This window comes from Betta splendens, chromosome 21 (genome assembly GCF_900634795.4).
Source record: "Betta splendens chromosome 21, fBetSpl5.4, whole genome shotgun sequence".
NCBI lineage: Eukaryota > Metazoa > Chordata > Actinopteri > Anabantiformes > Osphronemidae > Betta > Betta splendens.
The window spans coordinates 17,232,947-17,259,761 of record NC_040899.1 but is presented as its reverse complement, the minus strand read 5'-3'; the positions used below and the strand labels follow the sequence as shown (position 1 = coordinate 17,259,761).

General features: G+C 43.2%; 1 protein-coding gene across 3 annotated transcripts in view; it reads left to right on the top strand.

Moving 5' to 3' along the window:
* The window catches only part of gli2a (GLI family zinc finger 2a), a 54,416-nt gene that overhangs the window by 11,039 nt on the left and 16,562 nt on the right, over positions 1-26,815 (top strand). For 2 of the 3 annotated variants that reach the window (XM_029136754.3, XM_055505043.1), the window contains exons 2-4: positions 634-770; positions 20,520-20,625; positions 26,495-26,700. In XM_029136754.3, the coding sequence (XP_028992587.1) occupies positions 659-770; positions 20,520-20,625; positions 26,495-26,700 (424 nt within the window). In that variant the 5' untranslated portion in view covers positions 634-658. Of the gene's footprint in view, positions 1-633; positions 771-20,519; positions 20,626-26,494; positions 26,701-26,815 lie in introns of those variants that run through there. The other variant, XM_055505044.1, reaches the window with a different exon arrangement.

Here is a 26,815-nt window from a genome sequence, read left to right as displayed (position 1 = left end):
GTGAAGACACTGAACCACTCTAGTGCACACACATTTTCTTTAAATCTGTAGTTTGTAGACAATAAGCTTTTCCCAACAAGGGAAATGAGCAGTCTTGTGTCAACAAAATTTTCAAAATTTAAATATAATACGATGTATTTATACAGTTTCCACAGCTATTTAGTATAAGATAAATTATTTTAAAATATATATGAAAATAAATATATATATATATATGTTAAACAATTAATAGATTAATTAATCACAAAATTAATAAATGTGATTTATATTTGTATATATTTATATATGTATATATATATGTATGTATATTTATGTGTGTATATGTATATATATATGCATATATATAAATACACATCATATACATTGTTTATGAATAAATTATTGTTTATAAATTGTTTATAAATATATATATATATGTGTGTGTGTGTGTGTGTGTGTGTGTGTGTGTGTGTGTGTGTGTGTGTGTGTGTGTGTGTGTATGTATGTATGTATAAACACACACACACACACACACACACACACACACACACACACACATATATATATATATATATATATATATGGTGTTTTTGAAAATGTATGTATTACTTCATTGCCACATATAAAATGCTTGCCTTCATCTTGTCTTTTCAGGCTGTGGAGGAAAGTGAGGAGCAGCATGGAGACATCAGCCACAGCCACTGAGAAGAAGGAGTGTAAGGCTTCTGGTTTGGATGGAAGCAGCTTCTCAGAGCTGCCTAAGAAGCCTTCACCTACCACTCTGGCTAGAGGTATTTTCAAAACTGACTTTATTTATTTATTTATTTACTTACTTACTTACTTACTTACTTACTTACTTACTTACTTACTTACTTACTTACTTACTTACTTACTTACTTACTTACTTACTTACTTACTTACTTACTTACTTACTGACTGACCACTGACAAGGCTATTTGGTAATTCAGAATAAGTCTAATGTTGTGTACTCGCTGTGGACTGAACCTAAACATGCCCACTCAGTAGCAGGGTGGCACATGAAGCGGTTGAGAACCAGAGATAGGGGGATGCATGTTTCAGAGATGTCAGAGAATGGGTGATGAAAAAATCCTATAATGAGGTTGAAAGACCTTGTTCTCACCTCCAGAGTATAAATTTCATGAATTACTAAAAACAGCAAGCGTAGCAGCGGACCACACGGTGGAGCACAGGCCTGCCGCGGAATCTGGGAGGAGGGAGGCACCTTTGATATGCTAACAAGATGTCACACGCCATTGTGGGAGAATTTTATTTTTTTAACGATGGGCTTGGTGGCCTGCCACGAAGCGCGGCCATGAGCATTAATTGTTTAGGGATGCGGGATGAGAAACTAGGACGTTGCAGCGCGCCATCACTGGCACCTCTACAAAGAGCCAACAAGTTTTTCAGAGGTCTGCAAAAAAAGAAATACTGCACATGGCCCAGCATAAATTATTCAGTCATTTACACACTTCTGACCATTGTGTGTCATGTCGGCAGTGGTGGTTGAAGCCTCATAACCTTGCGTGGGTATTTGCTCTGTCCCTGCAGTCAATGAGTAGAGGTCCCCTTCATAAAGTAGTCATAATTAAAAGATGAGCGCTTATGTTTTCATAAGTGAATGTGTGATGAAAACTTCTCCTAACGAGGGTGGGGGAACTTGTTCGGACTTCTGAGGTACCAATGAATTACTAACGTCTGCTGCCGGAGCTGGCAACTGGACACTGAAGCCCCCGAGGAAGGTGCTCAAGCGGCATTTGAGGGGCTGCAGGAACATAAGACTCCAGCAGTGTTACTGTTTAATGAAGGACCTGGTGACCTGCCATCACAAAGCTCACTTGGTCACACTGGGGATGGTAAAATAGGACGTTTCTGTGAGATAGCATTTGTTTACTTTTCATGGTCCCTGTTTTATTAGAATTTATGTCCAAAACAATAATTAGGAGCAAATGTGAATAAATCAAGTTGGTTGGAAACTTCCTGTGTAACATGTCACACTGGCTCACATCAGTCATTTGAAAAAAATCAAAATGCAAAGTATTATAACCATCCACTGTGAGTCTGAACATAAAGCCACATTTTAAAGACACGTTGTTCACTCTAATCCATTGTGTCAGCTAGCCACAGATCCCATAACTTGTTTCATGTGCGCTCACTTTGCCCTGTTGAACCTGACTGTGTCTGAGAGTGAGGACAATACTGTACATTTAACACAGACTGTGTGAATCAGTGTGAGCAGCGGGATAAGGATGCTGACACAAAGGTCCAGGTCGAGTTCAGTCTACATGATAGGAGTCATGCTTCTTGCCTCTTGCCTCTTGTTAATAGCTTTAAATGGGAACTCGCGTCACTGTGTGACAACCCGCGTCTGTCTCGCAGCTTCGGAACATGCTTCCACAAGCTCGACCCTTGTAACCCGACTCCCTGGCTGCGGGATTTACGAGTCTGTCTCGGCTCGGAGCAACATGTGTTCAGATCAGGTGCCCGCTTTCAGGACTGTAAAACAGCTCAGGCTTTCAAAGCAATACCTGTGATTGATGTCCCCCCTCGCCACTTCACACTATCTGAGCCTATAGATGCTGCTGCACAGACAGACAGAGTTAAACATAGATCTGCCAGCTTGTTGTTTTAAGGCCCTTATTATATGTTGGCTAAGTTTGTAAAAGAGATTTTTTCCATCATCCTTCACTGTGATGTTGACTGTATGAGGCCAGTGGAGCTCAGGAGCATTCTCACTAACCAGACGGTTACGTTCATCCTTTTTGTTTGGCCGTGGCCTGTTGCCCGCTGGTTAGAAGCATCAAGCTACGATTGATGTTCTTCTGCATGTAAAACACATTGTCCATGGCTACTTAGTTGTAGCTTTGATGTATGGAACGTATGAAAGATGCAGATGAGAGGCACCACAACAATTTATTCCCAGCTTTGTCCAGCCTTTGTCTTAAAGTATGAATACTGCATTAAATCAGGCCTTGTGTAATCTGTATTGGTGGTAATGGATGAGCCTCGAGTCTCTCACTCTGTAGCATAGATGGATGAAGAAGAGGAGTGTTGTATAATTAGTCTTGTTGGGAGTAGAGCGTGGCGTTGTGATAAGGGGCTGGGTGTTAATCACAGTCATCACTGGGTGAGTCTCAGGTGAAACAAGCAGCTCCACCAGGGGATCCTCACTTAAAGATGCTCTGGAGTGGGTCAGAGCATCAAACCTCCACCCCCAAAGCACAAATGGAAAACAGCACCCCTCTCCTCACCCCACAGGCTTACTCCAAAGGGAGAGACACTAATCTTCCTGAGAAAGGGATTTCTGCCTTTCTTTCTATGCTCCTAAATGAGGCTCTTACGCTTCCTTGCTTCCACAGACTGTGCAACAGGATGGAGGAGGGGTGAAGGGAGCTGGGCTCAATGGCCAGGGTTATGAAGGGGATGACCACATTCATGTCTGACCCCTTAGCCTTATCTCTGAGGCCCCCCTAACCTTAGATAAAGGAATAACACAATATAGTTTCCTGAAGCCTCTCTCCTTCATAAAATGCAGATGTGTAAGGCAAATTGTAGCTCAGGTTACGTCCTGTGCATCCAGGAAACACTTCCCTTGGCTCCTGAAGCCACTAAGCATATCACGGATGTCTGCATCTCTAGTGCTCAGAGAAAATCAGCTCTATCAGTTGTCATCTACTGTAATAATTTGTAACTGCATATGAGCAAAGCCTTTCCTGACACGTGAGAAGACTTGCAGACAAGAAGCTTACAGGAAGCCCTAGTGACCAGTGTTGTGTGTTTTCCTGTCAGAGTCTATAGCCATAGACCCTCAGGAACTCACAGCGGTCCTCCAAAAATGATTTTAACACAGAGGTATCTGGTTCTATCCCGGAATGAAAATTCTCAGCATCTATAGTTTCAGTTCACACCTAGATTTCCAAAATGTTAGTTAAAAAGACAAGTGTTTAGATCAGTTTAGTTCTTTGCTCTCTTTACTCTAACCAATCTGGGCAGGTGGCCCCTCACCTTTCATTGCTTTCCAACTTCTTTTGCGTACATCATTGTATCTATTGTTTTTACTTTGGGATTTTACAATGTGGTGTTTAACATACTGCATGTACCGTGCACACACATTTAAAATTGAATTATAAAAGCATTGTTTTCAGTTTGCTTGAAGTGCAAAAGTAAAAAGACTCAGGAAATCACTTGGATATTTCTTCTAGATCTTTCAATCTAATATACTTTCACTTGATCTTTGAGGATGGCCTTCAGGCAAATGTTGACCGACCTGGCTTTTAAATCGGCTTCTGAACCCGCTCCTATAGCATGTTATCTTGATGGAGGCTTGCTAGAATTTAGCAGATCTCTAAAGTGGTTATGAGGCATAAATCAGGATCAAATGAGAGGACATTTCTGATATTGTTTTTTTCCTTTGGAAGGCGCTGCCCCTGCTTCAAAGTCACTTTAGTTAAAAAAGCAACATGGCATGCTTTGGGCAGTGTCTGCAAATGTAAATCTCTCTGAAACAGACACACACAGGGGCCCAAAGACAACATGTTAAATTCCTTACTGTTTACAAGCAGTGGGAGAGGAGGTGGAGGCAATATATGGATGCTTTAGGGGATTAACCAGCACCCTGTTGGCCAGGTTCTCCTTACCTTTCCCTGGCCTGTGCTTCCTTTGTCTTTTTGTGCTTCATCCTCTCTTAAACTGAGAGCTTATTCCATAGCATGCAGGGTGTAATCCATGCTCTTGCCTCTAAGGCACTTCCAGTCGGTTGTGGTTGTTGGACTGATGAGAATCAACCCAATACGTTGCCCAGGTCTTTCCTTCTCTTGAAGTTGTCACTACTGGCAACCCCTTTCCTTTTGACAGGAAGACACCGCAGATAATTGTTGAAAGTCCATCCATGGTTTCACTTGTGTGTTTCAAGTCTCAGTATTCCTGTTGCTCTGTAAGCATCAGTCTCCATCAGACTTGAGCCACTGGTTTGTCAATCCTGGCTCTGTTGATGTAGCCCTCACAGTTCAAGTAATGCAAAATAAACCAAGTTTTGTCCCAGTAAAACAAAAAATGTGTGCTAGCTGTAAACAAAGGCAGGAGGTGCTTATGTAAACAGGTCTGGTACCTATGGCTGTGTTGGTCCAGAGGCGGACAGTTTGTGGTCAGGATCTTCCGGATTGTAACCCTCAAAGGCAGCCTCCCACCCCACCCCCTGCCTACAGACACAGTTGTGGTCACCTTATAAAAAAATACTGCTGGAGGAAAAATAATCAGTCATCACACTGCAGAGTGCAACAAAAATCAATCAGCCATGATTCAGCTGCTACTAGTTACTCTGGCATCAGCAGTAAAGTTTGTATTAGGCAGCACTATGGTGATACCTTTCTGGAGTTCTTTTGGTGTTTGAAGTTACCGCCTGGGTTGGACCTTGTGCTTGGAGTTGGGATGTTGTTGATGTAGGTAGGTAGGTAGGTAGGTAGGTAGGTAGGTAGGTAGGTAGGTAGGTAGGTAGGTAGGTGGGTGGGTGGGCCGCTGTCTAGGTAGGTAGGTAGGTAGGTAGGTAGGTAGGTAGGTAGGTAGGTAGGTGGGTCGGTGGGTGGGTTCGTGGTTGGTTCGCTGTCTAGGTAGGTAGGTAGGTAGGTAGGTAGGTAGGTAGGTAGGTAGGTAGGTAGGTAGGTGGGTAGGTGGGTGGTTGGGTCACTGTCTAGGTAGGTAGGTAGGTAGGTAGGTAGGTAGGTAGGTAGGTAGGTAGGTAGGTAGGTAGATAAAAAACATCCACCTGTGTCCACATTTATATAGTATGTCTTCAAGGGAAACCTTGAAGTGATCTTATAGATGTACTACTCTGTTACCCACCAACAGTTCCACTGGGTAATCCAGTGGACAATAGATTTTTACAATAAATGTAGTTTAACTGTGTTGTATCTACAACACAAACTAGGAGAGAAAATTGATTTTTGCCATCAGTGAAATTCTTCCTGAGGGAAACGTTGCTTCTGTAATTACAGATAAAAGGTTTCACTGCTAGCATTTAGCAATTAGTCTAATCAATTAGAGCTCTGACACATACAACAGGGTGTATGCACTGATCACCCGCCAGCTTGTGGGTGAACTAAGAGAAATTACTTGGTTTGAAACACTTGCAGCTGGCTTTGCTGCTATGGAGGAGAAGGGATTCCATAGCTGTTAAAAATAATAAACATTTAGAGTATATTTCTATGGTCACATCACCTGGAGGGCGACTCTTTGTCCAAACCGAGCATGCGGTCATAACACATACTGGCCTTGACCCAATGGCAGGTCACAGACTAGTAAACTGTGTAACCAGCAAAACAAGCAGATGAGGTTGAATGAGTAAATACAACAAACAACAGCTGTCCCTGCTCACAACACACTGGCTCCTGGGTCATGTCCCAAAAAGGGAATTAGAGATGAAAGATTAAAAAAACTTCTCGAGCAGCATGTAGTGTTTAGTGGGCTGTACAGTATCTTATCTGTCCTTAAAATATTTTATAATAATAATTTAAATTGTATTGTTTAGTTAGAGAGGTTCAGATCAGGTTTCCACATTCCTGGGTTGGGTTAGGGTCATACAGAACTAGTTCTGAACCGTACTACTTCTAGACTAACTACATCCCTAGGCAAAAGTCATTTCAATTATAGTTTAATGTGCGCAAAAAACAGTCTCAGCTCAGCTGTAATGATAATAGTCTAATTTTACTAATGAAGCCAGGGTCGAAAACAACGACATTCATCATCTACTTAAATCATTTCAGTGGAAGTTAGCAGCTCTTGAGTTGAATTTATTCTGTCAAAGAATAGAAGAATAATTAGATTATTACACTTGTTGTACTTAATGACAGGCCAGTAATTCAGAGAGACACTCTGCTTGTCATTGGCATCCACTCGCTGCTAGTCATATTGTTCAAGGGGGCTTTAGGACTGCCGCACTATTAGATACGCTGCTTTGCAATCACAAATAAGCCAGTCACAGGGCTCATGGTATCTGCCCTGAATGTCAGGGCATTTTATGGTTCTTAGAAACAAAAACAAACAAAGTGCAGACATATGGAAAAATGATTTGTAATGTCATCCTCCAGCTGTAGAACATGAGCAAGAATGAAGACAAGCCTCCCGTGACAGCTAGGGAGCAACTGATTAGTGAGTGGTAGTTAAAAGGGGTAGTAGTATGTTTGTATATATTATATCTTTATAGTACTGGGGAGTTCCCTTCATCGTGACTAACTCTGTATTACATGTTTCCCTTGGTCCATTGCAATAAGGTAAGTGTTCTTTAAGTAGTTTATTTAGTTAGTTTTTCACATTCTGGAGTTGGGCTGCTTGATCCTGGTATACATGAATACAGACTGAGACACTGGTCTTCAGGGTCATAGATAACACAAAGAAAAAACACAAATTCCAACTTAACCCCTTGTGTGACATAAACATCTGTAGCAACCATGTTGATGTGATCCTCTGTAAACATATGAGCCCATTATTTGGTGACTGCAGCAACAAGAGTGCCTGTCTTCAGAGACAGTGTCTTCAAAGAGCGGCTGTACTGCCTGATAGCAGCATATGCAGGCGCGTCCACGGCACACATTGTTATGACGCTAGTGCACTGAGTGGAAGGTACACCAGCTTGACTGCCATCACTGAATTATTGAGGTTTGTTATTGATATTGACCATAAGACAGATGAACACTTTCTTCAATCCATACTGTGACATTTCCTCACACGTGTAACCAGCTCATCCTGTTGTTCAGGCCTTTTGTCGAGGAGAGGAGGAGCTTAGGAAAACATCCTGTCAATCTAAGTGTGGACAGTCTCACAATCTCCCTCTGACCCTGTGGTTTAGGGTACATTGCCCTTTGTCTTTTAGAGATTAGGTGTGTCATCAGTTGACACGGTAAAGATTGTGACAGGTTCTGGCATGGCTTCTCCCAGCAACCAGCGTCTGTTAGTGTTGCAAACTTATAATATAAAGCACATTTCATAAAAAATGCAAATGAAGTGTTGCTGCATCTGTTGCCTATATAACACTTGCAAAACAAATTTTATTAGTGTGTGTACTTGCAAGAACGCGTGTGCATTGTTCTCTGAGTGTTGGGTTTGGCAAAACAGGAGATGCTTTGGTGATAAAGGTGCCGTAAATCTTCTTTATTCAGCACAGTTGTGGTCTTAGAGAGAATCTGGCCCGTCTAAAATTCCCATGGAGCTAAAAGGGAGGTGGTGGGAGGAGGGGGAGAAGGAGGAGGGACGCCAAGGAATAAAAAGCGAGAGAGGGAGAGAGAGGGTAGTCAGCTGAATAGGGTTATTGTTTACATATCAAGACACTTCCTCTGACTCTTAGGAGAACCAGTAATTTGCCTTGCAAGGTTTAACTGTTTTAATTTCTCCATTGTGAGGGGGGATCACCCCTTTATTATAGGGGAGGAAGGCAGACTAAGCTCCGGACAGAGCACGCACACACCCTGTATTTGTAGTTTTCATTCCGTTCCCCTGTGACCATGCATATTCACCAGCGCCTACTCGGTGTATGGGTGACTCTAGGAATGATGAATCATATGCCTCTATGACAACAACTCAACCTCTGGAGCAGTTAATACAAAATCAGTCTTATGGCATAAGCTAAAACCGTACAGACAGGGTGCACACCAACAAACACTGCCTCAAGTCACTAAATAACTGTTCCAAAGTATAGAGATACTGCAAAGCTTCTGATTTTGTGAAAACATTTCTTTGGTGTGACTCATCGGTTAGTTCACCTCCAGTAGCTTGTCACAGCCTTAGAAACAGAGTAATTCGTCCCAGAACGTGCCTCTTAGGGAGCAGCAGCAGTTACGTTATGTTTTCCTAAACTCAGGAAGCCAGAACAGTGTATACGAGCAGCCTGGTTATGAATATTCATTCATTATTTCTGGCAGAGTTTGTGAAATGTTATGCTTGTTCAATCTGACTGTTACCTTTGTTATACGCTGGAAACCCAATAGCTTTACACACAGGTAATTTGTGCTAGCCCTTGGAGAAGGAACAGGAGGGGTTCTTTAACATCCTGAGAAATATTTTCCTTCACGAAATTATTAATATTTAAAGTTCCCCAGCACAAGTTATAGAGACCTATTCTCTGGGCTTTTTTCATCTATTTACATTTCCAAAAGTGCTAATAATCCAGCTGTTTAATGTGCCAACAGTTTTTATTCATGGGCACAGAAACATTCAGATTCATCTCTATCTTTCTCTTCTAGTCTGTGGTCGCTTCGTCCTGTTTCTCTCCCTACCCTCCTTTCCATCATTCTGCTGCCACACAGTTACTAGCACCATTAGGCTGTCATAACACAGCACATATAACCTGAAGTGATTCCAGGACTGACTGAAGCGAGCTTCCCTGGGGGCTACCTCATGGCCTGGGGTGATGGGTACCACATGTAAGTGGAGGCCCTAATAGGAGCTGACAAGTGGCGGTCTGACAGGCAGGAGATCAGATGTCTTGGGCTGGACTATTGCTATAGATACAGAGCTGTGTGTCTGTAGGCTCCATGGCACAAAGGTTGGCTTTAAATAGAGTCCTTGTAAAAATGAATTGTGCCGGGTAGAAGTAAATGTTATACTGCTCAGCCTGTTTACAGGTTTTGGAGTTCACCACTATGAAGAAAATGTGAGTTTTATGTGTCTTATGTCACATCATAGTTTATAAGTTTGTCCACATATTGTTTACCCTTCATCATCTCTTTACTGTTTTAGTTTTGACTCAGAGCAACTTTTTTGCCAAACAAAACAAAGTATCAAGTGACTCAAGTTTGCTGCTGCAGGTAAATAGGCGCAACTCGCAATGTGGCTCAAAATGCAACACGGTGTGACACAACTTCACATGAAACATAGTTTGTTGAAGATCAAAAATAGTACAATAATCTGCCGGTGTGGAATTAGAAAAGGAGGTTTACACATGTGGTCAAGTTTACATGGAATCCAAGTTGCAGTGTAATACAGATCCAGTGTACATAGAGAGGAATGTGTATATCAAAAAGGTCAAATATGCTGCACCAGAAGAACACGGTTATCAATTTTACAGAAACCATGATGTTCTGAGGACAGTGGTGCTTATGTATATATGCTTCAAGACTATTGTCGTGTGGCTTTATGAATGTGCTCTTTGCCACTAGAGTCTTGAAAGAGAAAAGACCCACGGTATTAGATGAATAGATAGAATGAGGTGGGTGGGGCCAGTGGATATACTACTTATTTGTTTTCTTTTCTGAGAAAGAAATCCTAATGCCAACGCTGACTAAATTATTTTTACAGCCTTTGCTGGAGTCATGATTCATCCCCCCCACAATGTGGAGCACAACTTCACATGTTGTCCACAGTCAGCGCTTAATGTGGTGCATTTAGAAATGATTAAAAATAATACAGGGGCATCATGTGGCACAGAATGAACTGTAGAGTGTGCGCATAAAGATGTCCACTGCTCAGCCTGTGGAGTGGTATGAAGAGCCAGACGGGAGTTCTTAAGACATCATTGCACACTTAGATCGAGCCTTTAAAGAGAACCGTAGTTTACAAAGCATTGTCTAATCAAGGCCCTGCAGAAACAAAACCCACAATTTTCTAAAAAGACCAACTTCAACCACGGAGCCAGATGGTTTTCGTATTTTTTACTAAATGGTGAACGAATTATATGATAAGTCAGTCTGTAGTCATTTGTTTGTTTTGTACATAAAAGCTGCTCTAAAGCTCCCACTGGGAATTCTTTAAGTGGTATAAAACAGTTTTCTAGCTTTAATAAATGGAACTCAGTTCTGGAGACAGACTCTAAAGCAAATGTACCGTGTTTTTCTTTTCTTTTTTGGATGGAGTCATGTTAAGTATACAAGCCTTTGCGCCGGGTTCAGTCTGGAGCCGGGAGTTTGGCACATGTCCACACTGTAATTGTTTCACGATGCCGTTGCTGAGGCTGTATGAAGCATATGGACCTCTCTCCTACTTTGAGGGCGCCTCATTCAAGCCATCCGACACGCCAAGCTTTGAGGAGACCACTGCTATCACTGCTGCTCTTTTTTATTATGCATGTTGACGAGGGCTGTCTGGCAGTACAGTCAAAACCTTGGCTCCACGATAGAAAAGAATTCCACAGCAGTGTAGGAATCTAAAATTACAGTAGATAAAAATGCTACAAGTCCAACCAGAAATCCATCTATCCATCTCCTACCGCTTACTCCCTTATGCAGGGTCCCAGGGGTGCTGGAGCCTATACCAGCTATCTACAGGATAACCCACACAAACACGGGGAGAACATGCAAACTCCACACCCGGTCTGCCCTGGAAACCAAACCCAGACCCAGGCTGTGAGGCAACAGTGCTGCCCACTGCACCACCGCGCCGTCCCCAATCAGAAATGATTGGATGAAAAACCTAAAGCAAGAAATAATGCAACACTGCCCAATTCATTCAAGTCCCACAAACTGAGCTCACCTCTCCACATAAACATTAGATAATTTGAAGTGAAACATATTCAGACTCAATATGAGCTCTAAAAATTGTTGTTGTTTCCTACAAATCCCACAGTTTAAAAGAGTCCACTCTTTTTACAATGTGGTTACTTTTTAAATGCTTTACCTAATGCACAAATTGTATTAAGTTTGGTTTTTTACTTTTGATGTTTGAGCTTCCATAGATCGAGCACCAAATAGGCTTGGAATGCTTCATTTGCCTTATTAAGATACATATACTGTATATGAGCAAGGCTTTTGTGATTGATCACTGCTCCAGTCGACCAGTGGTTGGTCCTTACGGATCATGGCTATATTGTGGGTAAGATTCCCAGTGATGCAAAATGCACTTCTTTATGATTGAGAGCACTCCCCTGACCTCTTCTATAAAAAACATCTGTCAGGTGAAGGAGATTCCCCGGCAGGCTTACCCCGAGGTGAATTCTCTCTCTCGCAGTGTCACATGAGGGAAGAAGTGTGTTTGCTAATTTTATCACACAATGCGTAGTGTTTGTCAATGCAGCTCCAGTGACAAATGATTCTTTATCTTGAGGGCTGTTGTTTGTTGTTGCTGAGTAATGTCCTTGCCACTCACTCTGGTCTCTGGGGCTTCAGCTTCTCTGCTGTCAATTGTCAGGAACCGCGTTCACACTATCGTGCTTTTGTGTGTGTGTGTGTGTGTGTGTGTGTGTGTGTGTGTGTGTGTGTGTGTGTGTGTGTGTGTGTGTACACAAACCCGTGTCATTTGTACTCCGGGCTCCCAGTTTCCTGTGTTTGCCATTTCCTCTTCAACTTAAGCTTTCAACCACTCTGCCTCAAACCTGTCTCTCTATTTGCCTGCCTTTAGTAGTTTAATAAAGACAGACATGTAGACTAACACGTGGCAAAGTTTTTTTCTCGTTCAGCAGCACAAACTATGTGTTGCTCATAAATTGCCATCTGTATCAATTTTCATACCTTCAAAATGAAATGTCACAAGCAAGAAAACACATTTGAGCATCTAATGTAGAGCAGATAAACATACAGAAATATTATTTAGATTAAAATGAATATTTAGATTAAAATCTTGTAATGTACAAGAAGAATCCAGGGTTTAAGGAAACTTATTTGTACATACTGTATTCTAAGGCAGTTAAAAGCTCATTATTTATGTCATTGTTTATCCTTTTCTTCCTGTTCCCTTTCCTGTTGTCTTGTGTTTGTATCAAACCCATCTTTTTACCATTTGTAATTATATAACACTATATATGCCACTTTCAATCATCTTATTTATATAGTGCTGTTTCACAACCAAAGTCATCTAAACATCATCATTGTACAATTAAAAAAAAAAAAAAAAAAAACTCAGATCCTATTCAAGCAATCTTTTTACTCCCAGAGGTTCCAGAGGTGAATGGTAAGTGTCACTAGGATTTGGTATTTTACACACTTTGGTAAACGCCTTTAGATGAGAGGTGAAAGGTTTTTAGGAACTTTAAATCAGACCAGATTTCACAGAGTGACACCTACTGGATAAGATTGACCTCGATGACTGTCTCTTTGCTTTTGACTTTGGGTTAACTGCCCCTAGACTGGATTAAAGAAGGACAGTGGGAAACCTTGCAGATTTTAAACCAATTAAGTCTTTCAATTGACTGGCGAAAAGTCCAAATACCACTGAACAGTCCTCACTGATGGTATGGCACAGTCAAGTCACCTCATATGTTACATATGACATCCACTATCAACTGTATCTCTTCTATGTCAATCGTGGACCTCAACTGAGGGCAACTTTGCAATAAGGAAAGAGAAAGAGCATTATCAGTGTGAAGGGGAGGGAAGTCACTGGAGAGCCATTCCAGTTGGTCTGAGGCCCCTTGAACTTCTTCACAGCTGTTCCTTGTTAGCGCTTAAAACAAATTCCCAGAGTGAGATGGTTTCCATCGCTGACTTCTGCCCTGAGGAAAGAGTCCAGACAAGAGGGGTTTTTATAAGACCCTGCTCCCGCTGCGTGTGTCTATGTGCATGTGTATAAACAGTATAAACACAGTGCAGTGGCTCACACTTCAAATATTCTGCCCTGCACCATGAACGCCACAGATTTTCAGCTGAGTTGGTCTTGAGTTCCTCAAAATCTGTTTGCAACATAAAAACTCAGATGTTTGAAGAGATTTAATGTAATTGAACTGTTGCCAATAATAAACAAGTAAGTATGGCTTATCTTAAAATGGAACAAAAGGAGCACTTACACACTCCTAGTTCTGGGCCAAAAAACTTAGACGGTTTATTCTCACCTGTCACAAGACTTTTAAAGAATTAGGAATTGAATGTAATACAAACGCTCATGAAATGAAGGCCAATTGTTGTAGCTGTGTCCTACAGCTTAGTCTGAAATGAGCTACATGGATCTAAACTACTATTAACATCCCACTAGAGCTATAAAGATAGCAGCCATTTATTAAATAAGAAGCCCCTCCCCCTGTGACCAATGAGCCACCAGGAATGTTTTAAATATGACTTTAAAGGCCTTTCAGGAGACTTCATATCTTGGATCTGTAAAAGACTACAGCCATGTGTAAGGGCATCAACGTGGCAGTTTGATGGAGATCCCTCCCAGCCTCTCTTTTGAGGATGGAGAGCAGTCTCTCTGGGATGGTGCCTCACCTCATGCTGACCCCAGCTGAGATGGCTTAGATTGATGCGCTTCCTTCTCCCACACATTGAGTGCCATTTTGGGTATTTCCTGGGGTATTGCCTTTCTCTTGTTCTTTACACCAAGCCCTGTTTAGGGTGAGCGAAGGGAGGATGTTGGGGGGCAGGAAGGGGAGAGTCATGGGCTTGTGCTGAGGATGTCGTCATAGGGCGCTGAGGACACTCTTTGTGTAGACTGGCAGCTACGTCTGTGAGGTTAAAGGGCTGGTTCCCGCCATCTAAAGGGACTTGGCTTCATTGGTGTCTTTGCCTTTGACAGAAACCTGGCAGCCAGAAGGTGCTTGGACATTGATGAAGTAATTCATAAACAGATTTATAATGTGCTGCTCTGAGGCATAACAGAAAAAAAAACATATTAGCAACAAGAACTATTTAACTGAGCATTTGAGGCTATAACAGCGTGATAAAAACCTCCACAACAGGAACTAAGATTTTAACTTCTTCTGTGCCCGCTGCAAAATTTGCTACAACTTCATTCAGACCACTGTAAAAAAGTATGAGTAAGCTCACACCTGTGTTTTACAATAGACAGGCTCTAAATCAGCTGGCTCCTGACACCTTATTCGTTTTTCCAGATGCCCACTGCCTGCTGCACCTACATGCTAATATTAGACAGACTGCACCAGCCTTACCCAACACTGTCTGTGATGCATGGCAGTCGTTAGGTGCTACTGTTGTGCTACACATTTTAACTTTCCACTACTCAATCAGCACATTTTGTTAGGTAGGGATTTTTTTAAATGTCTTCCAAATGCAATTGATATACTGTATGTGACCAACTACCATAACCAATAGCCAATTAAAGCCTGCATGTTTCCCTTGGCACCAGTTTCACACTGAATGGACTTTAGAACCACTGGCTAATGGCAACATAGGTAAGGCAAGGTCTTGGTAGTGAACAATTAAGCTAAAGTCCAACACATTTTACCTCCAGGTGATGGATCAAACTGGAACGGGGTTCACTGGGGTTGATGCTAAAAGGGAGTTATGGGCTGCATGCAGCGTGTAGAGCCGACAGAGACAGATCACAGGAGAGAGGAACAAGCTGGATCGGAACGGGATCTGTAAACACACTGGCAGCAGAGGGCCGGGTGGATCTGTACCAGCCAGTCGGCAAGATGACACAACACATCTGGGGGCAGATGTGTAGCAACACGATGGAAACATTGGTGCAAGGCCCTGATATAGGAGCAGCACTCTAAAAAATACAATCTGACACAAATGAGACAAACTGAAAACCACATTATGTCAGAATGATTTAATGTAGAGCTGGATCATTAACAACATTAATAATCATATCTGTCTGCCTGTCTCTTTGACCAGTTTGAACCTTTGACACTCTCCTTTTAGAAAAAACTATTGGTAATACATTGGTGATCCAATTCCTTCTTGTCTTTCAAAAAAGATGTATCCTACTCTGGGACCTTATGTACTTGAAATCTTAAATGGCAGCATGGTGCATAGATAAAATAAAATCATGTCTTGACCTGAGACATGACATGTCATGAAAGCAGCCTTTGACACAGTGGACCTGACATTTGCCTCTCTCATTGACAAATCAGATAGGGACTCAGGGTTTGACCTTACAGTGGTTCAGCTAACCAGTGTTGCCAGACATTGACACTTCACTTGACCTGGTTGGCTCCTCCCCTCTGTCAATCACATCAGCAGCGCTGTTAATTGGTTTGATGATCTGCTTGTGTTTTTTCGTACAGTTGCACCGTTCATCCAGCATTGCAACAACTGCAAAAATAAGCCATCCATGAGTAAGCTGTAAACGTGAGTTCCAAAGTTAATTAGTAAAAGATAAAACTCTTTATAAACAAATTAAATTGAGATTGAGATAGTAATAGTTTCTTATTTACTGTACATTCAGTTTATTTAGTGGCATTTCAAAAACTTATATAGGAAACCCAACAAAGACCACTTTTCAAGTTAATCAGTAAAACAAACAGACAAATATTAATTCTCATAAAATATAAACATAAAAAAATATAAATAAAAAAAAAATATATATAGATAAAATAGTGGTAAGAAATCACTCCCCATAATAGAAAAACGCCTGGGGCAGAACAAGGTTTAAAACAGTCAGCCAACTGCCTCAACCAAACAGAGAGGAAAAAGAGGCAGCATCAGAACGTACTATGCAGGTCGATCACGCCAGCACTGCAGGTGGAGGTAGAAAGGTTAAGCTAGGAGAGAAATCAGTGTATTGTGTATCATTGTATTGTATACTATACAAATGATAAAGGATTTACATATGATGCATTTGTTTAGCTTTGAGTTAGAAACTCTAATCTTGCTAATCTTCTTATGTAGTATCTGATACCAAATCATAACTCTCCATGAGTTCAGGCTGTCTAATGAATCCCCACTGTTAGCATCTCACGTCGCTTTGGAGACCATTTGTCAACATCCGCCGCACAGAATGGCAGAGCAAGTCTATGAAAGTCGGTCTGGGCCGAGTCAGAGAGCCATGAGAACCAGGAATTCATGAAAACCAGTTTATTTTAAGCTCAACACAAAACACTCCTGTAGTAAAACAAGATACACCAGGAGGCTAAACATGATACAACTAAACAAAATTTAGCTTGTGAAGCTCAGGAAAAACCCCTCACATGGCTAAATCTTGGTCACCTGGGCCTGAACAGACCGAGCTAGCAACATGGCAACCTTAGCGAGCTAGCAACATGGCAACCTTAGCGAGCTAGCAACATGGCAACCTAAGCGAGCTAGCAACATGGCAACCTTAGCGAGCCAGCAACATGGCAACCTTAGCGAGCTAGCAACATGGCAACCTAAGCGAGAAAGCAACATGGCAACCTTAGCGAGCTAGCAACATGGCATACATAATGAGCTAGCAACATGGCAACTTTAGCGAGCTAGCAACATGGCATGCATAACGAGCTAGCAACATGGCAACCTAAGCGAGCTAGCAACATGGCAACCTTAGCAAGCTAGCGACATGGCATACATAACGAGCTAGCAACATGGCAACCTTAGCAAGCTAGCGACATGGCATACATAACGAGCTAGCAACATGGCAACCTTAGCGAGCTAGCAACATAGCAACCTAAGCGAGCTAGCAACATGGCAACCCTAGCGAACTAACAACATGGCAATCTTAGTGAGCTAGCAACATGGCAACCTTAGCTAGCTAGTAACATGGCATACATAACAAGCTAGCAACATGGCATACATACGAGCTAGCAACATGGCAACCTAAGCGAGCTAGCAACATGGCAACCTTAGCGAGCTAGCAACATGGCAACCTTAGCGAGCTAGTAACATGGCATGGCATTGGTAGGTGTCTACAGAGGGAAGGAGAGGGAGTGGGCATGGTCCAAAGCTGAGGCGTGGCCTGGTGATGGGGAAGGTGTGGTCCAGGGTGAAAAAAGAACAGGATGGCTGGCAGAGCCAGCCCAGAAATCCTGACACCATTGGCCTAATCCACTTACTTTCTGTCGAACCCCCCCCCCCCATCAATAAAACAGGTACCATTTTATCCTCCTTGTTTTAAGTCAACGTCTCCTTTCATCGAAGGCAATGGTTTGTACTCTCCTATAAGCTTCCAATCCCTCTGTCGCCATCACTCACCCATGTAATGCCCTGGAGGAAGCGGCGTCCTGCAGAACAAACCTGTGTACAGCAGAGTATATGAACACTTGTTGTGTGACTGCATGAGCATCTTGTCTTGCGCACTTATCAGTGTGTGTGTGTGTGTGTGTGTGTGTGTGTGTGTGTGTGTGTGTGTGTGTGTGTGTGTGTGTGTGTGTGTGTGTGTGTGTGTTTAAGAAAAGCGTTTCTGTTCAACCTCAGAGTTTTTGTTTGCCTCAGTTACTCTTGACGGTTTCTTGCAACAAGAACAAATCAGTGTGTGTGTGTGTGTGTGTGTTTGTGCGCGCACGCATGCATGTGTGCAGCGTTTGTATATAGCAGTTGGCACTGCGCTGTGTAGTTAGGACGTAGGCCAACTTTTTGTGCTGGAATTTCCTGTCTCAGTCGTGCACCCCCACCTCCCTCACTCCTCTGCTCCTCACTACTCGCCCTGTCTCCCTTTCTCTCTCTTTCTGTCTCTCCCTGCTCCCTCCTCTCAAACCACGACAAAGGATTTTTTCTGGAAATTATTTCTGGCCTGGCCTCTCAGGGCATTATTATTGTCGTTGAGTACTTCCTCTGAGACATGAGCCCACTCCACTCTCCACTTCAGCTCAGTCCTGACTGCGATTTCATTTGGACGTAATGAGCAAGCGATTTTCCTTCCGACTCTTTAGAGGCAAAGGGGCCATTGCTAACACTGAACACCTGGCATTGTCTGTAGCAAGAGATCAAACCAAAAGCCTTAGTATGTGAAGATGTTTCTGCTCTTGACAGAATGTTTGGCAGGTCTGAGGACCACAGGGCAAAGACCAAAGACTTAACTATGGTACTATGGTAGATGCTAAAACACAGAATTTGTAATGTGTTATATTATGATGTTGTTGACATGGAAACATGTTGTACCAGTGTTGGTTGCAGTAAACTGGGCGGTTTTGGTACATGGGGCCCAGGGTGGAGCAGCCCTGCCTGCCAACACACCCAAGAGGAACAGATAGGCAGTAAATCAAGGAGCAGAAGTGTGTGAACAGTTCCAGCCACGTACCTGTCGGTAGCTGTCCCTGCAGCCCGCGAAACAATAGAGCTGTCAGGGTGATAGAAGGGCCTGTTCAGCCTTCATTTAGCAGCCGCTCTCTGGGAGTGGACTAAGGGAAATGGCTGTCTTAAAAGAAACATGCAATGCAAAAAGAAACGTCTGACAAAATCTGACTTTAGGACGGATTTATCTAAACTGAACTTTTGACAGTGTAGTGACCAGTTTTCCGATGTCATGGACTTGTCTCCATGTCCTGTCCTCTTAGAAACGTATCTGCCAAACTGCACAAGCGCAGGGCAGAACAGACAAAGCCCCAACTCTTGGCTCCACTTGTGAAACAAAGCGCCGGCTCCTTTTCCCAGCACACTCTCCCTCATCCATTTACTGGGTGCCTTTTCTGGCTGCACAACACACAAGATGACTTGGAATCGGCCGCTTGTCTTGCACACAAAAGCGATGGAGGGTCACTGGCGGCAATCCAGCGGCATAGATCCTGATAGAAACTTTGAGCCCTTGGCCCTCTGAGCAACAACAAGAAGCACAGGGCACCAGATGGACTTTTACAGCTTACTTTGGACTTTGGATAATGTTCTTTACTGGGGCTGTGTGCTGCTGTGGAATGTTTTGATTGAGACTTGCTTTACCTGGAAACGTTCACTCATTTGCAAAAGTTTTATTATGTTATTTCTGTGACTCTTGCAGAAGTGATTCCTGCATGTTTCGAAGTCATGCTATACATTACGTTAAACCTAAAGAATAAATGTCTGTGTTTTCATGGCTACAGGTTTCAGAGGAGAAAACAATCACTGGCTGCTCCTTAAAAACATTCCAGACCAGTCAAATATTTCACAGCTAAGAGCTGCCTTCAGGGAAACTCTCCTCTCCCAGTCATGTGTAATCCCATCACAACTAACCTAGAACAAGAAGGTACAACGTCACTATGATTGGCTCAGTCACAATAACAAAAGCCTCAATCAGGCTTAAGGAGCAGTAATGTCGGCCTTTGTCACTGGCATCACTCAAAACACAGCATCCAGCATTCTGTTGTAGCCTACAGGCACAGAGTCCTGTTACACCTTGTCTTCATAGCGCTGTTCGGAGCCAGATCCCCAAGGCTCATCTCAAGGAAGGAGTCTGAAATGTTAACTTTAAAACCACTCTCACTATAACAAAAAAGCAAGAAATACAAAAAAAGTTGCCACCAAACAAAAAATTTCACACTCTAATATTTTGTTGGACCGCCTTTTCATCCAGTGTTGCGTCCATTTTTCAGCAAGATCTTGCACTGATGATGGCCGACCTCTGCTCAAAGCCTTCTTCAGCACATGTATTCCCCACAGATTCCCAGTGGGGTTAAAGTCTGGACTGTCTATGAGTGACGATGATGTCTCATGCTTCCTGAACCACTCTTTCACCATTTGAGCTCAATGAATCCTTGCATTGTTGTCTTGGAATATACCTGCACCATCAGGGAAGAAAAAGTCCACTGATAGAATAACCTGGTCATTCAGTGTATGCAGGTAGTCAGCTGACCTCATTCTTTGAGCACATACTGTTGCTAAACCTAGACTTGACCAACTGCAGCAACCACAGATCATCAATCTAAGTGGTGACTTCATTTTTGGCCAGGCAGTGTATATACATCACATTTTCCCCGTTTCAGGAATATGAAGTTTAAATTTATCAGAGCTTTTCATTTAGTTTGTTTCATGTTTTCTCATTTGCAGGGTCCCACCACGTCTTTCCCACATTTCACACACCAATTCCAATTGATATGAGACACCACGAAGGCCGGTACCATTATGACCCACACCCACTCCATGCTATGCACGGGTAAGCATCACTCTTATTATTTGCAGTGCTGTATACAGTGGTTGGCTGCTTATTGCTAACTACAGTAACAAGCAGAATATGTTTGTTTTGCATATATATGATAATGATGTATTAGCTGCAGTAAAGTGAATTATAAATTTAAAAAAATAAAATTTTTACACACGTTAAACAATAAGATAAATATATCTGGGAAAAATAGCATAGGAGCTGAGGGAATCTAAAAATCCAAAGTGACAGTAAAGATGCCGTTAAAATTTCAACTTGTAATTATAATAATTATTAAACCCTATAAGAAATACTTTTATAACTATTAAGGCTATTAATGTATATACGGTACACCAGTGGTTATTAATAGTTTGTATATATAATATGTAACCCATAAAACGTATTTAATCCGTTCATTTTATTTTAAAGCAATAACATACAGTATTAGCTACTGTACAGTAGCATAATCAGGTTTATAGTCCAGTTGAGTGGATGCTAACCTGACCTAAAAAAAACACTTTATTAATGTTGCATTAGCATAAAAGTCTGGCCTTGTAAACATTGCAAGGCCTATGTTAACATATTCAGTCCAAGAAGGGAGTCCAGGAGTAAGATCAATAGAGATCCTGCAAGACCTGCGCTGTTACATTTAAATTCAGCCAGATCAGGTGATACACACACAGGCAGGGTTATTCATCACCTGCAGAGCAATGGGAGGGGGGGGGGGGCGTGCACCCGGTTTATTTTGATTAATGTGATGTGACTCTGACAGAGTGCGCCTACTAATTCATCAAGACCTTGATCTAGCTGTCTTATCCCCAGCGTCTGCCAAATTCACCTAATTACTGGGAGCTGTTGTAGCGGAATGGAGTGAGGTGTCAGCGCAGGGCACTTGGTGGCACCACTTAGTCAGTGGCTGGATGCTGCAAGTCAGGCCTGTGTTTTCAGTTTGAAAGATGTTGCTATCCTGCGTCCGTGCCGTTCAACATGCAAAGATGCGTTTTCAGTCCTATGTTTTATTTAGATGGGGGCGAGCACTGGCAGGAGGAGACGAGGCACAATATGAGAAAGCCACTGTGTTTTTGTTTATGGCATAACTACTCAGCATGGGCTTAAGCTTGAACATGGGCATGGAACTATGGAGCTGTACAAGATAAGTTCACACTATGTATGAAAGTCCAAACCTCAGTACAATACACAGAACACACTGTAATATTATACATGTACTCCTAACGACTGTATGTAAAGGCCTTTGACAAACACAACGTACAGTATTCTGTTTACTTTAGCATTATAAGCAAACTTACAGGACGGCGTTATGTGTTACCTAAAGATGTTACTAGCTTCATCATTATTCAGAGCTAGAATGTTGCAAGGACGGTTGTTTTTGAATATAAATTATTCAGTGATTTGTAAATGTTGAAGCCAAAATTTAGAAGTACTGTAGCAACCTTGTGGTTTCACAGATTTTCAGGAATTCCAGGTAGATTACAGTAGTAAGTCCTTATTACTGTATGTGTGCTACAGTCCATTACAGTAGGAAGGTGACAGCAGAACCTGGGTTCAGAGACATTACTGCTTCGTTTTGCTGCATCCTCTGTAGAACAGGAAAGCCGATGGTGCAAACATGTTGGACCGGGTAATTACTGGCATATCTAAAATCCAGCCTCAACGACAATACAGACAGATGAGAAAAAAATATCTGCTGCTCGTTCCACAGCTCATATTTCTTTGGGAAACTGTTGGGGGCAAAATGCAGCAGTGAAAAGCCACAGGGCTGTGGCTTACACCACCCCTGTATACAAACAGATGTGGTCCTGCTCACCCGGCAATCAGCCCCACATCGTGGAATGTGTTGATTAAATACAGTTTACAATCAGACGTTTGGTTTGTTGCTCGTCCCCATTGTTTTGGTTTGGGTGACATGGAGATGGGGGGGTGGGGCTGCGGGCGTTCGGTAACCAGGAGACGATTGGCCGTCGGTGGTTTGGACAGACATGTTGTTGTCTCACACTGCTGCCTGTTGGCTCCAGCTACTGCTCCTCGTCATGCTTAATATTTAAATGCTCCCCTGAGTTACAACCAGGAATGATGGGCTAAAAAAACAAGTGGACCCATCAATCAAAAAGCCTGTGAAGTTGCAAATCAATAACCCAGATATTTTATGCTATATAGCACTGCCTGAACATAATTTCCCTGCACTGAAAAAAGGCCAAATGGTATGTGACAGCAGTGGAGCCAAATAATGGATAATTACCTCCAGTATAATCCCATCTCATTTAAGTGTATTATCCCAGAGTCGAACATAGTTCCACTGAGCCCCTCCTTTGTACACAGAACTGCTTCACACAAAGTACAGCATCAAGTTGTGTCCAAGTCTTCAGCATCTTCATCAGGCCCCGAGAACAACAGAGGTGGGATCCCACTGTATATGTCTGCCGTGAGGTAGTGTGGTGATTTATCTTGATCGCCTCAGCTGCACAGAAGTACAGAAGGGAGTGTGTCACATCATAATTCATCCCACCCGAAGCCAGTGGGGACAATATCACATAGGCAACTGTTTGGTCAGCTACAAGGGCAGACGGGCAGGCAGACACGTGTGCAGAGAACCTGAAGTTGGACTGTGGTTGGAGAAGCTCACCTTGGACTGAAATGGACTCATGTCGCACTGTGCCTGTTTTTTTGTATGGAATTTACGAAGCTTCACAGTTGATCAGACAACAGCGTTTTCATTTTCTCCTCTTTGATGCTGGGCTCGTTCTGGACCAGCCTCGTGGCATTTCCCCACTAATGGTGCTGCCGTCTGCCTCTGCCAGCAGTTTAATGCACATGCTCTTTGGTATGCATTTACTCACTGGGTTACTCATGTGCTCAGCAAGCTGTGCCATGTCTAAATCACTTTTTTACCTCACAGCAGAGTTTTAACAATGGGACAACAGACAGCATGTAATCACACAGTACAGAACACAGAGACAAACAGCAATTATCTCTTTGAAAGCATGTCTCTCATGGCCTCCCTATCCCTCCGTTGCTTCCTAAGGGAAGCTGAATTCTGATTTCTAGCTGCATCTTTTTTGTGTCTCCTTCCTTGGGTTTGTTTCTAAGAGAGCAGCCACCCATAGCGCTCAGGTGTGATGAAGAGACAAGGCCCTCTCAGGCCTCTTCCCTCAAACAGCTTCCCATTCATCCTCTCTCACTGGCTTCAAGTAATATCTTGTCAGCAAAAGGCTGGACCGACAAGGCAAAGAGGCACCTGCCCTCCAGGACTGTCATTTGCAGTCTCCCGACAGGCAGAGGCCGTAAATTTGTCCTTTACTATCAAAGGCCTCAAATACACTGTTGGTTGTTTGAGTGATATACTGGGGCTTAAATGCTGTGTGGTGACACTCTCTTTACCTGTTGGCCAAGAAGCAACTACTGTTGACGGATGGAAGTTTAAAGTGTTACAGAATGGTGGAGCAAAGCAAACAGCCCACCCCCCACCCCCCCCCCACCACCACCACCACCAAGGGAATGGGCTAAGTGCAGAGGACAAATTTCATTGTGACATTGTAACAAATGTGATCTTCATCTGTCTAAATAAACCTCTGCTTCTCGTTTGGTACCTGGTTCCAATTAGTAGCAGTACATGCATGGTTTACTGCAATGGCTAAATACTGAGAATCCCACTGTGCGATTGTGTGGATAAGATGAGCATCGCTGCCAGCGCACCCGGGTACCCTTCAGTGCAGCGCAGCTCCTAGGCACCAATGTGCCAAGCTCACTGTGTGCAGCTCAGAGCTAAGTGTGTTTTTGTGTATGGAGCGTATGGTTCTTCTCACTTCTCCTCTCCCACCCAGAACAGAGGGCTCTTTATGGTTTTTTGTCGGGAAGAGTGGGCCTGACGGCAGAGAGTTGGCCCCCACACAAGGCTGGTAAGTTGGTTGGCCCAGGCCGAGCTGGGCAGGGACAGGCTGCCTGCAGTCAAAGAGACTGAAGAAGCAAACTGAGGGAAGAATGGGGTGCCGGTGTCCTGCCAAGCATGAGCCACCTTTCATGGGCAAAGCCAATAATTACAACCTCAGAGCAGTCACACTGATCTGATCATGTAATCATGTAATCAGGTCAAATTATTATAAAACCCTTTTACATTAATAATTGAACAAATCTTTCAGTATGTCACCTAAATGTTTGTTCTGCAGAGTGACGCAGACTTTCGAGTTGAACTGGAAGCACACCTTCCTTGGCACATCGGTACTTACGTCAAAGTGAGGACCTCCACTGACATAATGCCTTTCCTAGCCCCTTACCCTCACCCTACCCATCACAACTAAATGCAGACGTCTAACCTTTACTCTAATACAAACCAAACCTCAAATCTGACCTCAGTCCTAAAATAACCTCTTAACCCTCAAACAGCCCTTTAAAGAAGTGAGGATCAGTCAAAATGTCCTCACTTTGGTAGGAAAATACACACACACACACACACACACACACACACACACACACACACACACACACACACACACACACACACACCATGTACTGAGCATCAGTGATGCCAAGAATGAAAACCACACACATAAACACCCATTTGTTCACAGCGGCCATTGACTGCGCTTAGCTTAGACAATCTTTATTGTCAGAGACTCATAAAAAAAGCTATTCTAGTGTTTTCATTATGTTCTGTTGTTTGCAAGTGTCACTGTGGTTGCATTGTCTAAAACTGAATCTGCACCACAGACTGATGTGAAGCAAAGAAAAAAGAAGATTAAGGAGATTCAAGATTTCTACAATGAAACGTGTCAGTTTGAAAAAATTTGGAATGTTGGAATGACCTCATAGCTGAAATCCAATGTGGGCAGAGGCTGGTAGTATATAACATAACATTTCCCTTTGGCTCATCTTCCTCCATCACTGTCTCAAACAAAAACATGGAATCCTGTGGAAAACCCAACATGTCCCATTTGAGCAGGCACCAGAGGAAAAACACCCTTGAAAGGAAGAAAGGTCCATCAGAAGCAGGACATGATCCAGTGTCGTTATAGTTGTCTCCCCTGGCTCTTCCTTTAGAAAGAATCAGTGATGAGACCTTTAATCTGCCTGGTGTGTCGGCGCATGCTCCTCTGTGTTCATCCAGTTGCAGCCACTTGCAGCAGCTAACATTTGTATAAATCCTCCTACACACAGCTGCTGTGTGGTGGTACTGTAGCTTGTGTGTTAGTCACAGTTCTACTGTGTGTGTTGGCTCAGCCTGGACCAGGTGTTTCCCACACACTGAGGGGACGCCGGCCGCTATCGGAGCGGTGCTCTTTTAGAGGCTTGTGCCGCAGCGAGCGGCCAAGAGACATTTTTTTCTCAAGTTCAGCTTCTCGCGGCTGTTGAGAATTACAACAGCCACTCGTCTGCCTTTGTGTAAGCAGTTACCTCCCAGAGATGACACGTTTATTGTACAGGCTGACGTGACTGGCAGGTCGACTCAGCTTCACACGGCATCTTGCTACTGTAAAGCGTAGCCACAGGGAGCAACTTTTGAGCATCCACTTGCAATCTCTTATCATTTAATGCCTGAAGCAGCGACGGCGACAGCCTGTAGCTTTGCCCACCCAAACAGACACACAGGAAGGTTTCGTCTCAGTTCAAAGCCTGGTCCTGACTTGTCTGTGTAGCTGGAGGGCGTAATAGGAAAAGGTGAGGACAAAGGAGGATTATTGAGCATTAGCTGTGGGACTAGGGTGGTAAAGGAAGTGTGTGTAGATTGTAGACATGTTTGTGAAATAACAGACTGATTATATGACCTGAACACAACATTCAGTTTGTCTCCACCTGCTTGATGCTGATCTGCCTTTCTCCTGGTGCCTCCATCCTCTCTGCTACCGTCTCACTACCGTCTCGCCCTCCACAGGCCTCCAGGACTGACAAGCAGTCCCGTCATTTCAGACATATCTCTGATCCGTCTATCACCGCACACACCAGCTGGGACGGGGGAGTCACCGTTCAGCCCGCCGCACCCGTACGTCAGCCCCCACATGGAGCACTACCTACGCACGGTGCACGGAAGCCCCACCCTCTCCATGATCTCAGCCGCCCGAGGACTGAGCCCCGCTGAAGGTGAAATTCACACCCGCCACTGTAGACGCTGACTATGGATGATGTTTAAATGGTGCATGCGCACAGATAATATCCATGCACAATATTGTAATACTGTACCTGCATCCAGTAAAGC